At 52.5% G+C, this 27238-nt stretch overlaps 1 protein-coding gene across 2 annotated transcripts in view; it reads right to left on the bottom strand.

Moving 5' to 3' along the window:
* ZNF407 (zinc finger protein 407) overlaps positions 1 to 27238 on the bottom strand; it is a 266873-nt gene that overhangs the window by 227451 nt on the left and 12184 nt on the right. For both annotated transcript variants that reach the window (XM_045849613.1, XM_045849615.1), the window contains 2 exons: positions 12020 to 16702; positions 6140 to 6254 (listed from right to left, as the gene is read on the bottom strand). In XM_045849613.1, coding sequence (XP_045705569.1) covers positions 6140 to 6254; positions 12020 to 16646 — 4742 coding nt within the window. In that variant the 5' untranslated portion in view covers positions 16647 to 16702. The remainder of the gene's footprint in view (positions 1 to 6139; positions 6255 to 12019; positions 16703 to 27238) is intronic.

Below are 27238 nucleotides of genomic sequence, written 5' to 3'. Positions count from 1 at the left end.
AGCACCTCCTCTCATTCCGCCTCCCTCCGGCAAGGAGAGGGCCGGCCGGCACAACCCCGGGAACGAACAGGAAGGAGGACAGGGAAAACAGCCTAGCAATTTTTTTTTTAATCACACGACAGGCCAAGGAGAGCAGGAGAGTGGCTACCTGCCAGCACTCCACTGCAGGGACCGGCAGGGCTACCGAGTTCCCGAGAGGCCACGACATAACGTCCAAGTCGCTGCGAACCCATGCTAAAACAAAAGGGAAGCAAAAATGACTGAAGCCACGGAGGTGGAAAGGTGGTGGAGAGAGAGGCCAGTGTTTCCAACGGCAACACCAAGAAGTGACCACGTGCCTTTAGTTCCTGCTGTGCTACAGGCCAGCCGCACTGGCGGCCTGGGGATGAGCCCGCAGCCCACGGCCCACGGCCCACGGCGGGAGCTCCCGGGAGTGCAGCCACGGAGACAGAGAGCAGGGCGCCGCCGTGGCATGGCGGGGAGGGGCCTCCTTTCACCGGGACCAGGGGCGGGGGAGAACTTCCCTCTGCTGCTCCTCCACTGACCTGCAGGTACCCCAGCGCTCTCCTGGACACACAAACCCTCCACCGGAAACCACCTGGAGTCGCAGCTGACCCTGCTCTTTCCTTGAATGTTACAACGAAGATCTCCCTCAGACTTTCAGATGACACAGTGATTTGTATGTAAAAAACATAAACCAACATCTACTCACTAAACTGTATTTCAAGGACTTCAACAGCAGAGGAACAAACCCGCAATTAATTTGTTTGTTTTGCTAATTTTGTATCCCTCCCTGACAGGAAGAGAGACAGCAGTAATCATTACGTGGCATTTTAAAAATTTCGAACTAAAGACAAAAATATATCATTAAACAAAGAGCATGAAGATATTACATAGATAACATATGCAGTACACCCTTGTGGTAAGAGTGCGTTTAATGCTAATTCAGATTTTCTGTAAAAATGAGAGGTGCTGCGCTCCACATTGTATCAGCATAATTCACGCCACAACATAAAACACAGCTTTTCTATCTGTATCTCTTTAACCAAAACAACCAGCTGAACCAAATACTTATTTTATTTGGATACATCTGTAGATATGATGGGTGTAATTAATTGTTCAGCTAAAAATGCAATTCCATGGTGCTTTTAATGATTTAGGTATACACAGCTTTAGTTCTCAGAGCAGACTAAAAATAGTGATTTTAATTTATTCCTGCTGCCTACAATTACCCACAACCATGTATTTTTAAATATTTCCAGCCTATAAAAATTACTAATTTTTGCCACTTGTGTTTATCTGCATTTAGACTTTGATTTGGATAAATTAAGCTCTCAAGTGTTCCTCGCTTTATGAAACTCTGCATGTTGTACACTTCAACACAAATAAATGACTTGTACCATTAGAGGTTTAAATAATGTGATGTGTTTCATGCTCAGCCTGAAGCTGGATTCCAATGAAGTTGCTAATGCATGTAATGATTAAGTGTAACTCAAATACTAACTGTGTTGTTGAAAACATGACAGGCAATAATTTGGTCTATTATATTCTGCCATTTAATTGCCTAGTACAGACATTCTCTGACACGTTATGAAGCAATGATTTACAATTATTCAAGCTGCAAAGGTCAGAAAGTGACATTATAATCATCTACATAGAGATCCCTTCTAATGCACAAAAACTAGGTAATGCCACACATGCAAAAAAAAAAAAAAGAGAGAGAGTTTTACTGCATTAGTAACTTTCTATTTAAGGTTTCTTAAAGCAGCTAAGAATAAACAGTTCATAAGCACATTGATACACAATAGAAAATGTCTAGAATTTCTTCATGAACCCGGAGGTGACAGATTTAGAGAATGTCCTTATTCTCTCCTGATTAGGTAAACTCTACGCAACTGTTTAACTTTATACACAAGACTGAAGACTAGACATAGGAAAATAAATCAGAAAAACACATAATCCCTAAACCATGCATACCAGAGTCCTTGTGAGTAATGCACACAAAGTTAGGTATATTTCCTAGGTTTATTAAAATCACAGGCTACTTCCTAGTTTTCTACTAACTCTTATTTTTTAGTAACTAGGAATGGAAAAATTAACCAGTAACTCAAGATGATCAATTTTACTCCTCTCATCCTAGTGAAAAGGTAATAAAATCTCCCTTCTTGAGGACTTCTTTCTGTTACACCAACATGTTTAATGTTTAACTACTCAAGTGCAATAAATGATCAACACATAAAGAACAACTGGGAAAAATACTCAAGTTATTTAAAACAAGTCTAATATGAGAAAAGTGAGACAGAGAGATACAAATAAGACAGACTGAATAACAGGATATTAAAGTAAACCACTGTGCAAGCAGCATTTTCAGAGCACGTAAACCTGAGCCGAGCCAGAGAGCGAGCAGCGGGGGGGGGGGGGGGGGTGGGGGGTGGGGGGGGGGCGGCCGGGAGCCGGGCGGCAGCAGCCAGCAAGGGAGGGAGAGCCAGGGCAGGCGGGCACAGCCCCGACAACAGGTGTCAGCACGCACAGGAGCAGGGTATGATGGGCCAGTGAACAGGAAGGCGGCCGGGGCCGACCATCACGACCACATCGCTTCAGTCCATCACTGAAACACCTTTAACCTCAAGGCTACCGCCTGTACAGTGGGGAAAACAAACATGAGATAAACGATCTCATGAAACTACGGAGATCAATCAAAAATCACTGTGATAAGGCATACACTAAACCACAACACTGCACAGAAACTATCTATTAGGGTATTATATATATACCATTATGTATACACATAGGTTGTATTATATAAATTTAAACAAATTTACCAAAACATATGTATAATGACTTTTGGGGAGCCAATGATATTTTCAAGGTCTTGACTACTGAAAAAAACAAAGGTAAAGACCAGGGACTTGGTAAACATGAGTTTAACCTGTTTTTAAACATATGTCCCACATAAAATCATTAACTTATATCTAGGAATGCCTTCCATTCCTTGTCATTTTCTCCCCTCTCCCGCAGGTGTAAGATAAAGAAACTGTGCTGTTCAAAAACTGCTCCTTGTAAAAGTGAAAGTAAAACTAAGCGCTGTAGAAGAAGTTATCTATCACAGTCCTTAAAACAGGAAGCGCACAGCAACCCGCCCCTGAAACCTCCACCGGGCCGTGACGGGCAGACAGGGGGTGGGGGGGGGGGGGGACACACGCAACCCCAGCCCCGGACTCCGGATCTGCTGCCTGGCGGGCACCGCACACCCTCGAGGACACGTCCACGATGTGCTGTAACTGAGATGTGCTGGTAGGGGAGAGATTACCTAAAAATTCCACTTTGAGATTCACAGAAAATCAGCATAGGTTCAAAAACTGAAAAAGAAGTCCAAAAGGCAGTTTTTGTGAAGGGAGCAGCTAACGCACAACCCTGAAAGTGAGCCCGACGGAGAAGTGCCAGCCGTACGTGTGACGGCATCTCCAGTCTGCACACGGAGAGACACGGAGAGACACGAGAAAAAGTCAAACAGCTGCAAATAATCCAAAACATTAATACTGGCCTCAAGTTGACAAAATGCACTCTTTGTCGTTTCCATCAATTCCACCATAAAATATTAGGGTTTGGGTTTTTTTTTTTTCCCCAAGAAGAACCGTGGTTACTGAAAAATATAGTAGGACACTGCAATCATTTCATTCTAAAATGCACCTGCCCCACTACTTTTATATATTATTGTGCAATCAAAACTATTTGAAAAACAGTTCATTTCTTACAGCTCAGAAGAAAGAGGCGACTAATAAAGTTCTAGAAGACAGAGACTCAGAGACTAACTACTGCAGGAAAGAAAACAGTGCAGGCCCTTCTGTTTGTGACAAAATTATGGTGTTAATGTTCCCGAAAGGTCAGTTCACCTTTTAAAGCATGATTTTTCAAAAGGTAAAATTTATAGCAATTAAAGCTAATGAAGAAGCGCAGCGCGCACCGCTTATGTTCAGGAACTAATGGGCCCACTGAGCATCTCCACGGTCGCCCGGCCAGCAATGACCACGAGCTGACGCTGTCGGTGTTGGCACTGCACCGGTGCTCCCTACCGCCTCCAGTGCCGTAGCCAGTTCTCGCACGTCTCAATGTCTCTCCTTCAGCGTGGAGCCTGCGCGCCGCCCGCCCCTTGCAAACACAGGTCCCACCCGGGGCACGTTCTCTGTAACACCGAAGGGTGCTTGGCTCACTGGGGTTCCGGTGCACCCACACTGATCAAGAGTCGTGTAGTATTCAGCGTGCTGCAGTTCCTCAGAACGTTGAGCTGCACTGTGAGAATACCCACCCTGCAAAAATTACTGTTGTGTGACTTTTAAATCAAATTTCATTTTTAAAAAGTTAAGAGATCTAGCATTTTATACTCAAAAAAGGGTGGCGACGACCACCATTCTAGGAGATACAATTCTGGAATCCAGAGAGCTCTTCCCAGGCACACACGTACACGCAGACCTCTGTAACAGCAGCACTAAACCCAGGGTATCTGCGTGCATCTGCGGTTCTGTACCTTGGGAGTCAAACAGAGAAGCCACTAGTGCAACATTTCAGTTGTGTGTGGTGAGCACTGAGCCAAGCAAAGTGTGCATTGTTCAACTTACACAATCAAAGCCAATCAATCACATATTGTCTCTGGTCCTACACATGCCAGAAACCGTTCTCTGAAAACGTCTCTTCTCTCCCTGTCCGGGGTCTGGGTACCCCTCATAAAAACGAGTGGAATTAGAATTCCAATAACCAAGTACGCAAAAACTGTTTATTTCACAGACAGGAGGAACAAACTGCCTATTGCCATCTAATAGCAAACTTTCGTGGAAGCCAGGGCCTTTCTCTTTCCTATAACTCATGTGGTAAAAACAGTACATGATGTATCTTTTTAAATTCCAAGACCCAGAGCAATTAAATCGAACCATTTGGCACTCGACCCTCGCAGCTAAAGTCAGCAGCGAGAACACTCGTTCTCCCACCGATCTTCTGGGGCTCTGGGGCAAAGGTTCGTCTTCATTTACTTTAGCTGCAAGTCACTGAACCATCAAGTCTGCCAGTGAATAAATCACAGACCACGGCTGATAAAACGGTTTGCGAAGTTACTTGCAAAACTCTCTTCAGGGTCAACAAACACCATGCGTCCTGGGAGGAGGCGTACCGTCCAGCAAGAACCAGAAGGTGTTTCTGACATAAAAGATATTCCTATTGACATGGCAGGGCCAACCAGAGAAACTGTCTAATAAAAAGATAAACCTAATAAATACATCACGAGCACGCTGCACAATTTAACTGAACCCAAAGCACTCTGTGAATCAGCCACAAGAACCGCAGGTTTCTCGGGTTTCACAGAAAGTGTTTTTGTGTGACGCACGTATTAGTTAATTTCTGCAGCATAATAACATGAAAACATATTTTTAATCAGAAGTAGGATGTTAAGATTTGGCTCTGAATGTCCTATGATATACCATAGATGTCATGGCGTTTTAAAACCTTTTAAGGCGTCTCAGTGCTTCCTACTTAACCCAGCACGTTTGAGTGACAGTTAGAGACTGTGAATGATTCCTTGGAGGAAAGAGCCATTAACTAAAAAAGGAAAACAAGTTTTGAAATAAAGTTACACAAAAACACACATTATACACTGCATTTTTCCAAGCTTCATCCCTGCAATAATCAGTAAGCAGCTGTCTGAAATTAAATCTTTTTCTGCTTTTTTCCTTACGAAATACGTCCAGTGGATCCAAAGAGCCATTAATGTGATTACAATCGAAGCAGCACAGCAAAAGAGAAAAAACACACATATACACTCCTCAAGCTGCATTATGTATTTTTTATGTCTTTAAATGGAATTTCCAGTTCTCTCTGGCAATGTGAATGAACATCCTATAATTTAGTCAATTTACAGATTACAGGTTCAAATTGACCTTGTAGCCCATAAAATTGCTCATCTTCAGCGCGGGACGAGAAGTGGGAGAAGAGTGTCATAACTGTATTTAAGGAATTTACCATAACAATGGGAAGGGGGCTCTGCATGCATAATTTTAGCCACTCGTGCTCGTATCAGTTTTGAATTCTGAAACAATGGACACCCTGCACATGCTCCTGGCTCGCGCGGCGGGGACGGTTTCAATGCACTCACCCACACACATGACACTTGTACTCCCTCATCCCAAGGTGCCTTTTCACGTGGTTCCTGGCATCGCCAAGCTGAGCTGTTGCAAAATGGCAGATCTTGCACTTGAATGGTTTTGATCCTAAGTGAATTTAACATAAAATACGATTTGAATTTGAATAATACAGTACTGGTAGTTTCAAAAGAGGCTTAGTTCCTAAGTCATACTTTTAATCTAATTACAAATTCCTGTCCCCAAAATGCAACGCTTGGATTCCTAACTGGAAAAGACCTGCGTTCCGTAATTACCCCCCCAAAAGGACCCTCCCTGTTTCAGTGAGTGCTCCTCACCTCCAAGCGCATCTCTGAGAGTTAACATCAGGGGTGACACAGCTGAGCAGCACTAAGCAGATGGGATGAGCTAAATAATTTTCAATATTTTCCTTACAATTCACAAAAATCCCTTTTACAGTCACTCCACATTTTAAAGTGGAACACTTTAAAAACAGAAATGCACACGGGGTCGCTGGCATTTTCTACGTATATTTATCATCAAATAAACAAACTTCTTAGTGGTCACCTCCTCAATTTCCTCATATTCCTACAGCTTAAAATTTATTCACATTAATAATAGGATTTTAGATTTGTTGACGTTTACTCCAAATGACTCGCTGTGCTGCCAGTTTACCAGCACACCACACAAGAATACGTGTAGTGCGTAAAGCACTTGCTTTTATGGTCATTTTAGAGCCAAAAACCGGCTGATTCTGCAAACCAGAAGGACTGACATTTGGTTATTATGAATTTTAAGAACAAGTATTTCAATATAAAAAGCACAGTACCAACAAAGTTGCCTTTATTTCCTAAAGAAATAAAATTAATCTGTACTCAGTGAGAACCCAGAACTATTGCAGAGCCCATGCACTCGGCCTCAGCGAGAGACCTGGAGCAGCAGCTGCCGGTCCCGAGCACACGCGTCAGCGAGAAGCTGCGCTCGCAAAGCTGCGACGTGTGTGTGCCACCGTCTGGTTCCCCAACCACGGAATCTCCGAGCAAGCCCAAGTCACAGAAACCACAGTTTAAAGTCAGCACAGTGTGTTTCCAGATTTTTCATATCATGTTCAGCCCCTATTTGGTGAAATACCTCTTCTAACATGGTTAGACAGAATGTGAAATATGTGAACTTGAATAAATATACAAAAAGAGCTCAAACAAAAAAATCGCAATAAATCACATTTGATCAATGAACCTCTGTGCAGTGTGCCCTTGGAAAAAAACCCTCCAAGAATACTTTGTTGAAATTGAAGCACTCAGTAAAAAATTTTAGAGTCTTAAATTTCAATTTAATTCCCAAAAGCTGACAAAAAAAGTGAAGCATTTAATTTTAATCTTCTAACAGAAATAAAAAAGTCAACAGTACTAAGCACGGGCAGACAAGGTTGAATATTTCACAGTTCAATGACAATGAAGCCAGATCTCTTAATACTTCCATTTCTGTTAGAAGTAGATGTAAAATATATTTAGCACCCGAATGGTTATATCTAGTCAGCTTTATGTCTAAATGTCAAAAGCAGGTTGAGACTGCAGCTCACAGCAATCACATTCTATCAATCACATTAGAAACTACAGTTTATCTAAATGATTCTGATAAAACGAAGCCTATCACTACTTTGAAACACTTCATCTCAACAGAGACCTCTATAAAGGGACTTAGAGAAGATGGGAGGGAGAAGAAGCCTTGTGGCTGTTCTCTGCATTAACATGCATTCAGGATAATAGGGTAATTAGGACGTTATCAGGGTACAGTAACACCAGGACGTCAGACAAAGAAGAGAAAGCTCCCTCGGCTTTGGGAGCGGCTCTGGTGCTGGGGCTCAGAACACCCGTCTACTGGACCGACCGAGGGCTCCGTCCTGCTCGCCGGCCCGGGCACCGCACGAGCCCACGGCCCCCAGGGGCCGGGCAGCGGCCCTCGTGTCGCCGGTGGGCCGGCCGGCTCCTCAGGTCCCAAGGGTCACTGCCGGGGTGCTGACGACACAGGAGGGGGCTACCGTGCGGTCAGCTTCCCTGCGGCACTCACCAAGGCCCCAAGACCCAGAGCAGACTGCGCTCACAGCTCCTCTCTGTGCCATGAACGTTCCAATACGGGAAGACCAGAGGTGACACTTTACTGTGTGAGTATAAGTAAACATATACATGTCCCTTTTTTCCTAACACTGTCTCCATTTCTAGGCTTGTTAAGCAAGCGTCACGTTTTATAAGGCACGTTCTATAAAACCACGTAATTCCACTGTGATTACTACAAACTGCCAATACTGTCTTGAACGGTTCTATTGCCTGGGCCAGCAGGACCCTCCGCAGGTCTCTCTTCTTCTCATGGGGACTGTGAGGTGTTTTGGAAGGGCAAAGGAGGAGTCTTTCTGGCTTTCTGGCACCTTACAACGGCGCCAGCGGAACTCTGAACCTTTAAACACGAAGCCTTCGCGTGGACCTGGACAGGCGTTCCCCAGCAGCAGCCGTTGCTGGCTGTCATGCAAACGTGGACATGACATTCACATTAAAAAATCAACGAAACTTGGGGTCCTAAAGGATCACGCCAGAGGCAGATAGCCCATCACCTAATGCCCGTCAACCATAGCCTGGATTCCACTGGGTTGGCCAAAAAGTCTGTTTGGTTTTTCCCGCACGACGGCTCCAGTAGGGCTTAGTTATCTGTAACTTCATTTGAAACAATTTTGTTAGATTGTATCCGACAGCTGTCACTTCACCATGCATTTAAAAAAAAAAAAAACTTATCAAAACTGGTGAATTTTTGTGCAGCCATTTTAATACTGAAGATCGAAGAAGATACATAACATTTTGGCCATAATATGTTTTATTGTTTCAGAAAAGGTAAAAACAGAACTGAAATGCAATAAAAAAGGTTTGTGCTGGGTACGGAGAAGGTGCTGTGACTGATCGAATGTGTCAAAACTGGTTTGCAAAGTTTCTTGGTCCTATGGTCATTTTGGCCAAATAATTGTTTGCCGTGGGGCTGCCTTATGCACTGGAAGGTGTTTAGCAGCAGCCCTGGTCTGCACCCACTAGAAGCCGGCTGTACCTGGAGACAGCCGACATAAAATGCCCAACTTAATCAAGTTCTTGGTGAAAATGAAAACTGTGTCTTTTATTTTACGGAAAATAGTCAAGGACTTTTTGACCAACCCCATGCAACCCTCCTTAAACACGGGACGCTTCGTTCACTCCTTCACTTACTCATTCATCCAACCAACAGCCCTGGGAGCCAACTACGCCTGGGCACGGAGATGAAGCAGAAACGAGAGCCAACTACGTGTAGGGCAAAGTAAGGCCCACACCCTCGCTCTGCTCACAGTCTACAGACTAACTCTGCTGAGCCATCTCCTCTCCGGCCGATTGGGCTTCTAGAAACTGGCACGGAGCGAGCTGCAAACCCCAGCGGCCCCAGCTGCGGAGTTGTTCAGAGGAGTCACGCAACTCGCGCCCCCCGCACGCGGACACTGTCCAACGGCCCCAGTGACCAGCGCGCCCTGAACGGGAAACGAGGGGCTTCGGACGGTCTCCTAGCCCAGAGGCCTCTCCTCGTTCTCGGGAACCGGAGCTCCAACCGACAGGGCACTGCTGCTGGGGGGGGCGGCACAGGGTCCTCGCCCCGCTGGAGTGTCGGGAAAGGGGACAGACCTGTTTGCTCCCGCCGGTGGCACACACGGCGGCAAACTGGGAGACGCTTCTTCCCCTACCACTCTTGATGCCCCAAACTCATTTACTTCTTACAGTGCTGCTTTCACTGTACTCGGGACGGGAAAAAAGGTTACATAAAACACATAGTAAATCACGAAGTATGAAAACAGGGATTGGAAGAGTAAGCCCTTTTCCAGTTAACCATCAATAACAGCCCCTGCACCACTGTTTCACGGACAGAAGCAACGGACCAGGAAGGCCATTCATCCTGAGATGCGCCAAGAAACAAGCTTGGGGCGGCACCCTGGAGGGCAGCGGCCCCAGGAAAATGGCTTGCGGGACCGGCACGGCAGACCGGCACTGCGGGGCTCCGGGCACACTGAAAGGGGCTCGCTGATAAGTCCCACGCAAAATGTTAAAAAAGTGCACTAACTTTTACTAAATGTTACAATCAATGATGTAACTTATATAAGTAGGGTTACTCTGTCACATATTGATAGTTACTTCACTTTCACATCCACATTAACTTGATTTTAAATGCAATTAATACATATAGTCAAGGAAGACTAATGGACTACATTCTGCACTTAACCTGGTGGACATTTTCAAATGGCACAAGTGACCAGTGCAAACCTATTTTGCATTGTAAACGACTAAATAAATCTTAATGGATTAAGAATGATCAGCTATCAACACACAAGGGAAATTAAGTGCTGAAATGCCCACATTGATTATTTTAAATTATTAGCCTTACTCTGTTCTTGAATTTGTATGCTTTTAGTGAGCTTTAACACATTTACAAGACTTATTGACTATAATTACAAGAGAATTCAAGTAATGGACACATCAATTATAAGCAACACGTCTTGACCAGACAGTTGCATAAAGAATTCTAAAAAGAGCTCCATTAGCATCTTCCTCTTAGTTTTGTCCAGTTGTATCTGCCTTAGGAGGGCATGTTGTGCAAGCACACGTTTTCTGCACTTGTGCACAAGCCCGTCTCCGGAGCCACACCACCTCAGAAAGGACGCCACCACGCAGCACCAGCAGCCGCCGTCCACGCCGCCAGCGCGCGGCGGTGGGGCTCCACGGCGCTGGGCCGAGGTGGGGGCGGGAGCACCAAGCCGATATTTTCCCAGGTTGATCTCATGCAGGGTTCCCTGCTACTTTCGCCAACAAAAAACTTTTCTCTCTCTTTAATCACCCTAAACTATTCATCACGTTCCGTCCTCTTTCGTCTTCTTCCTTGTGACGATGCAAAAAGTTTCAAAAACTGCACAATTTTAGAGTATATCTTTAATAATAAGCCATTATTTTAAAATACAGTAAAATAAACCTTACAGTTTTAATGAAAATATGTTCATTAAAATGTGAATTTATTATTCAAATCCACTCATAAATTCAGCCATGGAGACAGAACTTGTCTAAGCAGAGCGCAGCAATTTAAAAAAGATGTCTGTTTAAAATAAAGGATGCATGGCAGGTTTATAGAAACAGTGCAGTGAATTTTTACATAAATTTGGAATAGTGGCTTATACATTTTTCAGCAAAAAAAAAAAAAGTTTTTAAAAAAATTTCTACCTAAAATTAAGCCTGAGGAAGGAACACTGCGTATGCAGAGCACAGAAGCCTGAGCAGGTCCTGTCTCCAGGAAAACCAAACCCCAGAACACACTGACTTGGAGAAGCACTGACTATTTCTGATCCTTGAGAGTGGAGCGTTGTTGCCTAGGAGTTACACTTTCGGACATAAACTACCTGGCAGTGAACATTTTTAAAGCCCTAAAGTTGTAGGAAAATGTTTATTATCTCATTCCTCAAAAGCCACTTAATACGTCCTCTGGAATGCAACGTGTCACTCAATAGACACCTTGGAAAACCGAGGGGCCGGGACCTCGAGCATCTGAAAAGCCCTGAAGGACGGGACGGTACCCAGGGCGTCAGAGGGAGCGGCTGGCTCCTGACGACACGGGCGGGGACCACGGAACAGCCTGCCCCTGGGACCAGGGAGGCTCCACCGCCCTGAGAGACCTTACGTGCCAGCGGTGCCAGCGGTGCCCAACGGCGGCTGTCCCGGGCACCCCAGCAGAGCACCGGGGCCCGGGGCAGGCCGGCGGCAGGCGCGGTGAGGGCCGCACCTCCGCGGGGAGGGGGGCCGGGACCCGACACGTGCGTGGCGGGGGGAGGGCGCGCGGCCCGGCTCGCGTACCTGTGTGCGTGCGGATGTGGGCCAGGAAGGCCATGGAGTTGCTGCTGCGGCACACCTTGCCGCAGTGCTTGCACACGTTGCCCTGGTTCTCCTCCCGCTCGCGGTTGATCTGCTCCGTGTCCTCCACGATGTACTTGTTCACCTCGCGGAGCAGCTCCTCGTGCTGCCCCTTGATGTGCAGGAACAGGCTCTGCTCCGAGTCGAAGGGCTCCGTGCACTTGACGCACTTGAAGGTGGCCCCGCCCTCCGGGAGCTCCTCCACGCTGGCCTGCTCGTTCCGCAGGTGCCCGGCGCTGGCCAGGTGCTGGTGCAGGTTGCTCTCCGTGTAGAAGGACTTGCCGCACAGCAGGCAGTGGAAGTGCTTCTCCTTGGTCGGGTGCTTCATGGCTATGTGCACGTTCAGGCCGCTCAGCCCGTCGGCCAGGAAGCCGCAGTCGTCGCAGCGGATGCGCGTGGGCTCGCCGCAGGGGCCGCCCTCGCACCTCTTCCTCCTCGCGCCCTGCGCGCCGTCGCTGGGGGGCGACCTGCGCCCTCTCCCCGCCGTCGGGCCTTCCTCGGCCGGCTCGGCCAGTGCATCGTCCTCCGGGCTCTTGATCCTCACGATGGAAGCGTCGAAGCGGCCGACACTGTACGTGGCCTGTCCTTTGTCATCGATGCTGACGATGGTCTCGTACATTCCGCTGCTCCCGACGGTGCTGTCGGAGGCGGGGCCGTCCTCCTCCAGGACAATCTCGGCTTCCGGTGGGGAGTTCATCAGAACGCCCTGGCTTTCCACGGGCATGGCCGTCAAACCCACGGAGCTCCGCACACGGCCCGCTCTGTCCTGAGCACGGCTGTCCAGGTCTGGCTGTCCTCCCGTCATTCTCAACACAACAGGGACGGCGCTTTCGGCCGCCTGGGCTCCACCCAGAACTCCAGGACACCCGCGCTGGCTGAGGGTGCCGCCTGCCTTGTCTCCTCCATTCCCTCCACCGCTCTCACAAGGTGCACTTGGGTCCCCGACGTCACTCAGTCTATCATGGTTGTTCCTCACCGTCTCATAGTTCAGAGCTGAGCCCCCCGAACTTCTGCTCTGAAACCTGCTCGGGGAGCCGCGGTCAGAGGACACAGTCAGGGGCGCCCTCTGCTCCGGCCCCCCGGCTCTGCCCCTGGCAGGGGGCTCTCGGAAGCTTTCGCGGAAGGAAGGGTCTCCACCGACACTCGGCTCTTCTTGGGTCTCAGCGTCCACAGGGTCGGGGGCACAGAGCACCTGAGGCACGCCCAAGTCAGGGTTCCCGTCGAGGACAGAACAGTCGGCAGCGTCTCCGGACTTAGGAGTCTCAGGTGGCTGATCTGGAATTACTTGAAATTCTGCAGAACGTGGCTGATGCCGGTCCTCCGGCACAGCGACGTTTCCGGACAGCTCCGAGGACCTGGCTTCCACCTCGGGGGAGGGCAGGTAGGACTGCCTCTTCGTCTTGTGCTTGTCGGTGGCCGCGTGCCTGGTCATCTCCCGGTGGGTCACGGCGTAGTAGTCGCACGCCATGCAGTAAAACGCAAACTCCCTCGTGTGCTTCCGTTTCACGTGCAGCTCCAGGGAGGCGGGCGAGTGGGCGCTGAACTCGCAGTGCACACACCTGTTGTCGCCGGCGCCCGGGGCGTCTCTCTGGGGGCACGCCTCCCCCTGCTGCCCCAGCTCCTCTGGCTCCAGAGACACCTGCTCCTCCTCGTCAGCGAGGGGACTGCCAGCTTCCCCGCCTACGCAGGGAAGCGCGTTTTCGACCCCACCTTCCACCACCTCTCCGAGCTCTCGCCCCGGCTGTTCTGCAAGGGAGGGGTCTGACTCAGCTGACCTATCAGCACGCTCGTCCGCACCAGCGTGCCGGCCGCAGGCCTCAAGGTCCCCCCCTTCGGGGCCGACGACGATGTCCGAGCTCTGTTTCCCATGCGCCTCTATCTCCACACGCCCTCTGTGTTTCTTGGTGGCACAGTGGCGCTCCATGTCCCCCTTAGTCACCGTGTAATACTTGCACACCTTGCACAAGTAACTGTACTGGTGACTGTGCTTCCGTCTGATGTGGACGGTCAGGTTCGTGATGCTCGAGGCCAAAAGGCCACAGTGTGAGCATGTCCGCGAGATGCTGCCCTTGGGTCTCCCCCTCTTCGGAGCAGCGGCCGCGGCCTCGTCGTCTTGGGCGGCCGCACCGGACTGTGACTCCTCCTCGGCAGCCGGCGCCACGCTCTCCTCCGCAGAGGAGGGCGGCGGCGGCACAGCGTCCGCGCGGCCCTCGGCCCGCTCGCTCCCGGGAGCGGCGCACTCTTCCTTTCTGTCACCGGGGCCTATACAGACCCTTTCGATGCACTCTTCGAAGCTTAACCCGATGTTATTTTTCTTAGCGTTTTCAAGATGTTTGCTTCTCTTGATGTGTTTCTCCATCCCTTCTTTGCTCAGCGAGTAAAGGTTACACGCTTTACAGAGAAAGTGATAGTCCTGACCGTGCCGGAGCTTTATGTGTCTCGTGAGGACGGTGGAAGACCTCGTCTTGTAGAAGCACTTCTTACACTGGAACTGCGGCCGGCTTGCGTGCCGCGCCTCGCCACCGTGGCCTGCGCGGGCCTTGGCCGGCTCCTCCTGCGCCGCCCTCGCCGACTGGCTCCCAGGCGCCCCCGCGCTCCCGGCCGCTGGCGCACTCCAAGTCTGCAGGAGCGGGTCACCGCTGAGTGACTGTGACGTCTGTGGTCGACCCAGGAGGCCAAGATGCTTCTCCGCTGGCCTGTGTTCCCCCACATCCTTCTCGGACGGGGAGGACAGCTCACGGGGAGAGCAGGAAAGGCCCGCGCCCTGCTCCACCTCCACGTGGTCTCTAAGACGGGCTTCGTCGGAGGGGGCGGACGAGCTGCACTCGCGGCGGAGGGCAGGGGCGGCGGGCTGGCGCTGGCGGTCATGCAAGCGTTCCTCCAGGTCCCGCCCCGACACACCGGGCACGTCGCGTGTCTGGTGGGACAGCTCCCCGTCTCGCGCATGGCCCCCCTGCACGTGGACTCGCGCCTCTGTCCTGCCTGCAGCCAGCGGCCCACAGTCTGTCCACGCGCACGCCGTCTGCAGGTCGGACGCCGCTCTCGCTGCCGGAGGGCCTGAGGGGCACAGGGGGAGGGCACTCCTCTCGCCCGGCTTCGGCTCCTGGGTCTCTGCGGAAGTCTCGCGGGGGCCATGGGCGCCGCCGCTCGCTTCTACGAGTCTAGGCGTGCATTCAGCCTCACCTGTCCTCATCTGTGCTCTGAAGTGTTTCATATATATCCTCAGAGTCTCACTGGTGCCTCTCTTATTGATTCCCGAAAGATTAAACCTTTTCTTGGCCTGGCCTTTTAAGGGGAACGTGCCGCTGCGCCGGCGGAAGCTACCAGCCGGTGCGAGGGCGCTTCGCTCGGGCCTCGGCCTCGGGGCCGTGCTGACGCCACGTGCTGTCTGCGAGGCCCTCCCGGTCGAGTCCACCCTGTCCAAGAGACCCTGCGAGGTTCCCGAGGCCTCCGGCCTCCTACTCAGGTTTTCAGGGCTTGGAGCTGCGCCGAGGGGAGGGGCGAGTTCCTCAACGACCTCCCCTTTCTCCAGCGGGGCGCCCCGGCACGGCCTCATGTCCACGAGAAGCTCGCTGCCGCTCCTACTCTGCTTAGAAATGCTTCCTCTGAGGTCTTCACATTTGCTTCCGTTTCTTGGCCTTTTTGAATCACTGCTCTTTGCTGTTTGGTTAGAAGCTCTTGGTTCTGCGAGGACACTTTCTGCCCCGACGGCGCACGGTGTCCTAGGGAAGGGCGGCTTGGTCAGGGTCTGCACAAGGCCCCCCCGCGCAGCCAGGTTCTGGCGCCGCAGGTGCGTTTTGCCAAGACAGTGCGCACGCAGGAGGCTCTCTTCCACGCACTGGAAGCCGCACAGGTCGCACGAGAAGACCCGCTGCGGCCCGTGCGTCTGTGTGCCGGGCACCGGCCGCGCCGCGCCGCCCTCCGCTCTGTGGCTGCGGGGGCAGCGGGCAGCTCCCGCGGGCGGTGGCACGGGACACGTGGCGTGCTTGTCCGGGTCGGAGCACGAGGAGCGCGGAGGGCCGCGGGAGCTGCACCTGAGCACCGGATCCACCTCTCCGGCGGAGCCCCCGGCGCCGGCCGCCTCTCCCGGGGGGAGAGGAGCGTCTGCTTCTGGGCCCAGGGAAGGCGCTTCCTGCGCAGACGTCGCTCCAGAGTCTGTCATCGGAGAGGCCGTGTCCGCCGTGCTGAAGCTGCCGAGAGGGGCGCCGGCTGCAGGCAGGCCTGTGTCTCCCTCCGAGCGGCTGTCCAGGATGGACGCCTGCGCTGCGTCGCCCGACGGGACACCCACTTCTGAGCCCCTGCCAACGCCCTGCTCCTCAGGTCTAAGGGGCTCCGCCTCACCCCGCTTCACTCGCTTGGGCGCACGGCCGTCTCCGTCCTCCTCCGAAAGGACACCGTTCGCTGACCCCGGGAAAGCTCTTTTGCCCGTGGAGTTCTCAGAGGAGCCCGCGGCCATGTCGGACACCAGCCCACGGCCCGCGTCGTCGCGGGACGGAGCCTCTTGCGAGCCGCCCGCCTCTCTGCTCACGTCCTCGTCCTCCTCGTTCTCGGGCTTCTTCTCCGTGTCCATCGTGAGCGAAGGCCGACGGTGCCCCCTGCGTCCGGCAGCTCACATGGCACTCGGGCCTGCGAAGAAAACGGACGTGGTGTTAACCCTCCGAGCACAGAGATGTCACCGTGAAATGACACCCAGGAAGGGAAGATGCCACAGAGGCGGCCTCAGGGGGATTTCCCCTCTACTGAGGTCGACATGGTCACACGACCCTTTAGGGACACTGCGCACCTGGGTCCGGGGACCGCCACAAAGCTCGCTGTGACGCAGGGAGCAGTACCGTGGCATCTTCCACAGAAAGGGGGTCTCTCAACCAGCATGCAGAGGAAACTCCCAAGCTTCAACTCCCGTTACCGATACGTTTGAGTTACCCACTCTCTTCTCAACAGAGAAGCCCTCTTTCAACCTATGTTTCCATGACCCCCCACCCCCTCTGTAAAGCAGACCACCGCCAAACCATCGCGACGCAGGTCAGGCAGCCAGGCTCCCCCCGCGAGGCCCCCCCCCAGCGGGAGCCCTGGTCCTGGGGTAAAAGAAATGTATTTAAAGCCACTCCACTTGTCCATCATCAGCTTCCTCACCCAACAGTGGTCCTGGGCTGTCTGAGGTCGATGGCCAAGGGAAGCGTCCGTGGTAGGGTAGGAGCAATGGAGTAAATTTGGGGGAGAAAAATTTACTGAATGAAATGCTTTCAAAGCAACCACACTGATTTTATTTTTCATTATGCCATTTAATTCAATTAAAACATACCATTTTCTGATTACTTTACACCGCGACTGGGATTTCCAACCAAATGCCATTTGATTGGATGCTAATAAAAACTAGCCACACAGTATGACCTCAAAGCCAGTGATAACTGTCTCAGTTACTTTTCCCCGTGACGACGAGAAACCCAGTGGAGGCCATCGCCGTGACGGCACTAAAAGCAGGGCGACAACAAGCGCACATAAGACCTCACACCCAACGCATAAGCGACGAAAGAAAAAGCTGGGTAAATTGAACTTCTTAAAAATAAAAACTTCAAATGACACTGTGCTTCAAAGGCCACCACCAAGAAAATGAAAAGACAACCAACAGAATGAAGAAAGCTTTGCAAATCACATGTGACTTAATCTAGAAATATACAGAACTCTTACAGTTCAATAATAAAAAGACAAACTAATTTTAAAATGAGCACAGGAGCTGAATATACTCTTCTCTAAATCTGATATGCAAACGGCCAAAAGCCCGTGAAAACACAACCTAAGCAGTGAGCGCTGGAGAGATGCAAAGAAAACCACGATGCAAGGCCACCCACTCACGAGGACGGCTGGAATCGGAAAGGCACAGGGCAACGAAGGCCGGCGAGAGAGTGGAGCGGTCGGCACCCTCACACCATGCTAGTGAGGACGCACAACGGTGATGCCCTTTGGAAAAACGTCCGGCAGCTCCTCAAACGACTAAACAAGGAGTCGCCAGGAAGCCCAAGAGCAGGAAACACACGTCCCCACGAGAACTTACACACAAACGTTTACGGCGGGATCGCCCATAACAGCCAGGGCGTGGAAACCACCCGGGTGCTCATCGACAGTCGGACGGTGACCTAAAGGCGGTGCACCCACACAACGGAGCGTCCTTCAGCCACACGGAGACTAAAGCGCCAGCGCAGGCCACAGTACAGATGAGCCTCGAGACCCCTCTGCTGAGTCAAAGCAGCCAGTTCAGAAAGGCCGCAGAAGATTCCTCTCACGGAAATGCCCGGCACAGGCAACTCTACAGAGACGAGGGCCAGTTACTGGCTCCTCTGGGGGCTCCTGGCAAAAGGGTTCCCTGCTTCTCTTTCCAGATGATGAAGACGCCCCACAACTCACGCGGTGATGGTTTCACATTATCTGCGAATATGGGTGAGCCCATTACATTGCAGTGGGGTTTCTTTACATTTTTTTTTCTTTTACTGATTCTAGAGGGAGGAGAAAGGAGGAGAAACATCATCGTGAGGGAGAAACATCGACTGGCTGCCTCCTGCACAACTGGGGACCGGGCCTGAAACCCGGACACGTGCCCCGAATGGGACTCGACCCCGCGACCTTTCGGTTTGCAGGATAACGCCCAACCCACTGAGCCACACCGGCCAGGGCCATTGAACTGTAGGTTAAATGAGTGGATTGTATGATATATAAACATCTCAATAAAGTTACTTAAAAATATAGATATTGTCATATATAATCTACAATACAAAATCATCTTATATTTGTTACTGTATTGCTCTCATTAAAGAGTAAAAAAGATAAATGCACATACTTTTATTACACATGTAAGATATTCACGCTTTCTTCAGAATGTGTTCCAGAAAATATAAGTCATATAAGAGGTTAAGAAATGTTTTGTTTGACTGGTTTGGTTTTTTTTTTTATTTTTGGGGGGAGGATGAATATCCCTGGCCAGATAGGTTGAGAAAACTCTGGTTTGAACAGAATTCCTTTACCACATATTCCTCAGCACACACGCATTTCCCAAATTAACTTCATCACATAACCCTTTGTTTATAAAGAGCCAAGAAAGTGGTGTTCTGGAGGACCCTTTAGAAAATGCTCTTCTAGAGAAAGCACTGGTTTTGTTATTCAACATTTGTAACAGGAGATAAAAAAGGGGAAACACCCAGTGAGTTAATCACACGTCTGGGCCAAAAACCTCACTTAGGGCCACGGCGCACCAAGTGGTCTTGATGATAGACACCGGAATCGCAGCAAAGGGCAGCGTAATAGTCACGCCAGACAGTGTGAGGGGCGAGACAGTGGTTCTTTCACATGCGTGCTCTCCTTCCAGGACCCCTGCCCCCATGGCAGGGAAGAGTCACGGGACGAGCGCACCCCCCACGCACGGGACCCCTAGGAAAGAAAAACAGACGACCCTGCAAAAAACCACAAGCATCTCTGCCCCGGGCACCAAAGGGCAGTGGTCCCCGGAGGTGAGACCTGCCTCCCAGACACCTGGGCGAGACGTCTCCCTGGGCAAGGGACTCAGGCCACAGGCCACAGCACAGGGCGGGGCCTCCAGCAGAGGGAGGGGCAGCCAGTGGTGGTGGGGCGGGGGATGGGGGGGGCCCCCGAAGGAGAAGCACGGAGGTCTGCAGAGGGCCCGTGGGAGCGTCCCTGTGGAGACAGACAGCACTGCCATCCTCCGAGAGATGGGCTCAGGCCCCTCACACTCAGTCCCAGTACACCCCCCCCACCCGAGGGGGCAGCCCCCGCTCCAAATCCCTCCCCAGTAGGTTGCCGCAGCAGCTCATGGAAGCGGGCGCAGACACTGTGCCGTCGGAGGGCGGAGGGCCAGGCTGCTCCTGCCCAGCACAGCGTCCCTGCTGCGTCGTCAGCCAGCGGGGCGCTCGTGGGGCTGGGCCACGACGCAGCCGTGGACACTGCAGCCGCTGCCCTTCTCCTGGCCCGCGTGGTAAAGCCGCTGGCCGCTCGCGCTCCTGCACGAGTCCTTCCGAGAACACGTGTCTTCTCCCGTGTGCGGGTACCTCGGGGGGCTGCTGCTGCTGGGTCACCGGGCAGAGGACCCGGTGAGCTCCGCCAGGCCCTGCTGTTCACAGAGCCACCAGCGACGCCAAGGATTCCGAGTGACCCACGTCCGCGCCCACCTCAAACGCCGTCGGCCTTTCAGACTGGGGTCACTCCAGTGGGCGAGGTGGCTCTCTTGCGTTTCCCTGATGACCAGTGATGGTGCCAAACACTTCGTCTCGTGCTTCGTGAAGTGCCTGTTAGCCTTTTGCCCATGTTGTAATTTGGCTGTTGATTCCTGGGCTGGAGGCACTGCTTATGCATTCCGGATACAAATCCTTTGTCAGATACACGTTTTACAAATATTTTCTCCCTCTGATTTTATGACTGTTGTCTCTTGTTAAGCAGAAGTTTTAAGTTTCAATGAAGTCAATTGTCGTCCTGTTCCGGTTAACAGTGTGTCTACTTCACTTCCCCTCCCGCACTGCGATGCGAGGGAGGGGCTCAGGTTAGCGCCCTCCTGTCCCAAGAGCCCAGAACAATCCCAAGCGTGCGAGGTGCTAGAATGAGTGAACACCTCGTTGTGATGTCTCCTGGACGACATGAAACACGTCTGAGATACGCTCCAAAACAGACCAGGAGAAGGCCACAGTGAGGCTGCGTGCTGACAATGACCAAAGCTGAGTGACAGGGCAGGGGACTCAGTATGTGATTCTACGGGGTTTCCCAAAGTCTGTGTGTGTTCGTGTTTGAAAACGGCCGTAACGGAAGTCAGGGTCGATGTCTTTCAGTGCCTGGTCTGGACTGGTGCGAATCCTCTTCTCTTCGACGCCGAGCTGACCCACCCTCACACGCCACTGCGGGCTGGGCAGGAGGCCGGCTTCGGCTCGGCACGCACAGAACACGCGATCTCGGGCTTCAGGGAGACACACGCGAGTCACGTCTGTTCAGCGTAAACGTTCTCATGGGGACGCCCGACTCGTGTGTGTTCAGAGATAAAAGAGTGACAACTACACGAATATGCAGAAGCCAAATAATGACGCCCTTTATTGTCATCTCTAGAATGGCCCCCAAAATTATAAAGCAGAAGGAGAAAATGTGGTCCACTTGTTATTTCCCAACCGATTTTTTGAATTAATGAAATAACTCAGCAAGTCATCCTATGAAGAAAGAACAGCCCACACACACACCGAGTGCCCCCCACGCGAGAGGAGCCGGGGCCACAAACACCCTTGGCCCCTGGCAGGCTGCCGTTCTGCGGGGCCACGGGCAGGGGGCGCCAGTGCGAGGCTGCATCCAATGGCTGCATCCAACGGCCGCGTGCGCGACATAGGCTCGGATCTGCGCACAGATGAGCACGGGATCAGACCACCACGTAGGGCGTCTGCTGGAAGAGCAGAACGACCATCTGAGCTAATCCTTGAGCAAACCGGGACCGGGGTTCTCTCCCGCCCAGGGAGCAGGCGGGAGCAGGTGAACGGCTCCAGGGGAAGCAGGGCGTGGCGAAGCCAGGGAACAGGCACGGGGAGCGTCGGCCACTGTCAGCCATCCACGCAGCTCACAGCGACACCACGGACTTCCCACTGCCCGCAACTCAACGCCAGGGCAGGTGGCCGGCCGGGGCCGTGCCGCACGGGCTCCAGATCAGCGGGGGAACGGAGCCAGTGCTGTCAGCGAGGAGTCCCCAACACCCAGCTCTGGGGAGATTCACCTGTGCGTGTGCAGCACACAGCGCGGGTGGGGCAGGTGCAGAAGCGGGGCACGTGCGACCCAAGAGTTGGCGCTGGGAGGCCTGGAACCGGGTGGCGATGTCAGCGAGCAGGAGCGCAAAGCGCCTCGGCAGACTCCTCGGGCAGCCCGGAGGAGACGGAATGGAAATAAGGATGTCTACGTAAGGTCGCCAAAACCGTCCTCGGAAAGGGCGCTGGCCCGAGCACACAAAGAGTCTGTGAAGAGTCAGGACGGCACTGGGGCGGAGGGGGACAGGCCCGTCTTTGGAGCGGCCATCGGAAGTGCCCCGGCGAACGGCGGAGGGGCTCACTCTCCCGGAGGCAGCCTGCGCGCGCACACTCGCGGAGCGGCCGCCCTGCTCCCCACGGCCCGGTAGTGCTCTCGGACAGAGCGGGCGCAGGACAGGCGGGGGCGCTCCGTGACCCCCGGGTACGGAAGGCATCTTCACCCTTCCTCCTGGCATCCCCGCTCCCCGTAACCAGTGGGGAAGGAAAGCGAGTCTGGGACTACCCCCCGACAGTGCAGTTTCAGTGTCCGGGGGGCCTGGGAGGTGTTTGGACCGAAAGAACAAGATGCATTTTTAGACCAAACCTTCCGGAGCACACGGCTCCCACACCAGCCCGTCGGCCACCCCTCGGCACGGCCTCCCTGAGCCGCGGCAGCCGTCAGGCACGCGGGCCCACGCACGGCGTCGACTGTCACCCGAGTTCTCAAGGAGCGAGCCCCGACTAGGGAAACCAAGTCACACGTCACCGCAGTCTCTTCGGCTTTACCCACACACGGACTCACCAAGAGCCTGTCACGAAGGACAGCTTCTGCTCCAACTGAAACAAGCAGCTCTTCTATGATCACAAAGGAAGAAAAGCAGCAAGGAAGGAACCAAAACATATACTTTTTAAGAACAATCATAAAAGGAATCAATAGCAGCCTTCTGATGACACCTGGTGGCCACTTCTCACGGGAAGAAGTTTCTCACAGCATTTTAGCGTATTTCAGGAATGTGAGACGAAAAGCAGTTACTCGACCGGCTCCCACAGCATCGGGACTCCTGGGCGGCAGCCGGGAAAACCCCGCCTTCACGTTCCTCCTCCCCGTTCCCCTCTCTCCTCGCCACAGTCTCGCCGTCCCGCTCTCACTCCTTTTCCCGTTTCCCATGAGCACACATTAACCAAACTTGTGCCCTCTCTTTCCCTCCCCATCCACACACACACTCACACGAGCACACGCGCAAACACACACACACACAGGCCTCCTCGCTCACTGGCAGGCCACGGCCACCTGCACAAGAAACCACACGCCGTCCGCCCCTGCCCGGCCCCGCCCTCCCCTGCTCCTAGAGCCACGCGAGTCAGTGGTCCACGCAAGCCACGTGCAGTCGGCACAGGCTGGCACCAGGCCAGCAGGAGATCCCCGAGGGGGGGCACCTGTGTGCAGCCGGGAGCTGTGCACACACACGCAGGCGTGACACCCCGCAGTGGGACGCCGCCCTGCCCCGCGTGGTGTTCACGAAGGCCGCAGCCCAGAGGGCCACACCCGGAGCCGCAGAGCAGGTGCCATCCGGAGGCCAGAGCCAGGGCTCTTCTTCCGGAAGGGGCCCGGGGCGGTGAGACCACCTCCTACCGTTCCGACCAGCCGTCACGAGCCGTGACAGTGACAGCTGAGCGGGACAGGAGCCCCCGGAGACGCCCGGGACCACTCAGGCCTGCTTCCTCACCTGCCGCTCCCAGCCGGCCCGGGCACCGACGCTGTCCCACCGCGCAGGTCCTTCCCTGCTGCGGCGAAGCTCCGCCACGTGCACGCGGGGTCTGCTGAGGAGACACTGCGACGGCAGCCGCCGTTCAACACCCCACGGCTCTGCCGGAGGGCGAGCACAGGTGCGGGGCCGGGCGGGGTCCCCCGCCCCACTGCTCTCCCATCGGAACATCCATTATTTGTGACCGGGGCCACAAGATAAAGGGTCTGAGCCCACACACGAAAGCTCCACTTCTCTCTGGAAGTGAGGAGAGTCTCCCAGGACGGCAGAGTATAACTCGACCCCCTGAAACCACTGACTAGATGCGCCAGAGGCAACTCTCCCTCCGCCCGCAGTGGGGGGGGGGGGGTGCAGCTGGGGCTCATGCGGAGCCTGGACTGTCTTCACGTTTCCTGAGAACCCTCCTCGTTTTGGAAGAAGACACGCGTCTTTACAGGCCCCGAGACTGTGTAGCCGCCAGCAGCAGCCGTGCTCCTTTCCAGCTGGGTCCAGAGGGCTGGCCCGCAAAGCCAACACCCCCAAACCCGACAGGGCACCCGCACAACCACCCCACAGACGGTCACAGGTCACAGGGCTGCAGGGTCCCAGCATTATGACCACGCAGACTGCGGGACTTCCTCCCCTGCCCCAGCAGGAGGCATCTAAGCCCAGGCCGCGCAGGGTGCTGGCCACAGGGCTCCCAGCCAACCAGCTCCCACCTCCAAAGCACCCCCCGCGCGTGTGTAGCTTACCCCAGCAAGGCAGCTCCCCAGCCCGGGCCCAGGGACTCGCTGGAGGCGAGCAGGCTGACCTGTGTGCTCCCACGCCCACGGGTCAAACCATCATAGGGACAAAAAATCCCTACCCACAGAACAGCACCCTGTTCTACCCTGGGACTTCACTTTTCATTTCAAACAACCAATTCAAGTGTACCTGCAAGTTAACAATTAGAGTATTTACTTTATGCTTCAGGTAGAGTGAAAACCTTCACTGAAAACCCGCACTAACAGAGGTCAAACCACGGGGACCCCGAGAGACGAGACAGCCCGTCACCGCTCCCGTCAGCGAGGACGCCCCCCCAGCACTGCCCATGACGAGCCGTATAAAACAAGTCACGAGGAGGGATACACTGAAGTCAGCTCAGCCTTCTCCCCTAGCTCCTTCAAAAAAAAAAAAATCTTCTTACACTTCAAGCACTATTTTCCAAATATATTAAATTGACCCAGTAATAAAGACAATTTTACGACAATCTTGTATCAACAACCTCTGACAAATGTGCCTCATATAGTTGGAAAGATTTTACACACAAAGGTAAAATTTAATATATCTCTTTTCAGAAACTATTTTTTAAGTCAGTGCTTTTTAGAGTTAGTATTATTTCCGTCTAGTTATTTTTAGAGTTAGTATTTCCATCTAATCATTTTAACTTTCTAGAGACAGAATGTGCCGGGACAGGAAAACAGCACGGGAGAAAGGGCGTTCCGTGAACAGAGCGCGGAGAAACTCAACGCCAGTGAAGGCAGACACGGCGGATCTCCCGCACCGCGCGCCCCGGGAAGAGGCTGTTTTACTGTCGGTGCAACTAATCACAGTGGAGCCATCTCTTCCCAGGAAAGGCATTATAATGAATTTTCTTTACAGCGGCAGAGAAATGGGATTTGCTGCTTCACATCAAATAGAACAGGCCGTATAAATTCTTCTTCCTGTTTATTGTAAAATATAATTTCAACTATAAAATCAGTCATGAACTATTAAAACTGAAACAACAAAATATATATCCTTTCCTTAACTTAGTCTAAAGGGCCCGCCCACTGAACAGGGGAGGGGGTGCGTGTGCCTGGAGCCCCCACCTCCTCGTTAGGTGTTTCCGTGAGACGCTTCATTTTCGAGAATTTGTAATGCAGCCATAAAAAGCATTCCATGAAAAGTTGGTGCATTTCCCTTAAATCCGCCTTCCACCTTTTCCGAGGGGCGAGACAAGGAAGCACCCGGCGAGCGGACGGAGGCTGAGGGCAGGGAAGCGAAGAGAGGCGGGAAGAAACCTACCGACGCACAGCGATGCCCACACGGGGCTCGGTGAGCTCCGGGGAAGGGGACCTGACGGCACCCGTTCCGGGGACCCCGTTCCCACCCAGCCTCTCCGACCGAGTGTGCCGCCACGTGCCTGCTCTGGGCGCCGGCCCCTGTTTGCACCAGGGAGGGCGGGCTGAGGCTCACAGAGGCAACGAGGAGAGTCCGAGTGAGCGACTGCTGACCGCGCGACCACAGGACGGAGTATTCTCAGGTGTGGGTTTGTTTTTCATTCCGGGGAAAAAATGCAGAAGGAACGGCGTAGTTCCAAAGCGCCAGGCCGGAGAAACGGAACCGAAACGCCGAACCCGCTCCCCAGCGTTCTGCCGAGGGACGCTGTGGGTCCACTGAGAGGAGCTGGGAGACAACAGCTCATCAAAGAACTGCAGGGAAAAAGACTAAACTACTAATTTTGGAAGAAATCTGGAAAACACTGTAATTCCAAATGTCAATAAGCCAACACACAATGTAAAACTATCAGCCTCAAGACATATGGAATATAAATTATTAGGTATCACAGATCTGAGTGCTAAGAAAGTATATTTAGGAAAGAGAACTTCAGTATTAAATTTTAAAAATATAGTTCTAGCAAAATCCATGTATATACTGGGTTGGCCAAAAAGTCAGTTTAGTTTTTTGTCCATAAAAGACTTATTTTTCATTTTCACCAATAACTTGACCGATTTGCGTATTTTGGGTATGCCGGCTATCTCCCGCGTGGTGTAACGCTGATTGTTCTCAATCAATGTCTCGATCTGATCACTATCAACTTCAACTGCTGCACCTTAACCGTGGCGCGTCGTCCCGTGGGAAATCTCCAGCACGAAACCTCACGCACCACCCTGGACACGTCCGATCGGCCACAGCGCCTTCTCCGCACGCTGCACACGTCTCTTGTGTGTGTCCCAGCAGTGGTTCTACCTTTCTTGAAGTAACACAGCATGACATGCCAAAAATGTTGCATATTTTCTTCCATCTTCAGCCTTAAAATGGCTACATGAAAATTCACCAATTTTGGTAAGTTTTTTTAATGCACACTGATAGGACAGCTGTCACAGTACAATCTAAGAAAATTGTTTTGAATAAAGTTAAAGACAACTAAGTGCTACCAGAGCCACTATACAGGAAAAAAAACAACAACACATTTTTTGGCCAACCCAATAAAAAGGTGAATAGTTTTTTTCCTCTGAGTGATGAAATTATAGGTCTGTTTTTTTTTTCTTCCTCTGGTACTTTCCTGTACTTTTCCAAAATACATGACTTGGGGAGAAAGACTGAGGGGCTAACTTTCTGAAAAGTCTCTACACATGGCTGAAGGAGCGGAAAACGGTGACTGTTCTCAAGAAGGAAAGTTCCTAGGCTAGGAATATATCTCTAATTGCGCTTCTTGCACTAAACTCAGATTCAAAACAAGAATCAGAATGCAGCGAGAAGGTGACTTACAAGAGTCACAGACACTTGGGGTCTGATTGGGTCCAGTCGCCCAGGGACACCCAGAAACGTGGCTCCGGCTCACGGGGGGGACTTCCCACGGACCTCAGGAGTGGGGGAGAGGACCAAGGACGGTGGGCACAGCCAGCACCCACGCCGTGGCC

The sequence above is a fragment of the Phyllostomus hastatus genome, unplaced genomic scaffold (genome assembly GCF_019186645.2).
Source record: "Phyllostomus hastatus isolate PE091 unplaced genomic scaffold, TTU_PhHast_1.1 phas_contig_80, whole genome shotgun sequence".
NCBI lineage: Eukaryota > Metazoa > Chordata > Mammalia > Chiroptera > Phyllostomidae > Phyllostomus > Phyllostomus hastatus.
Note: the sequence above shows the minus strand (reverse complement) of the source record. Positions and strands in the feature narration are given on the sequence as shown.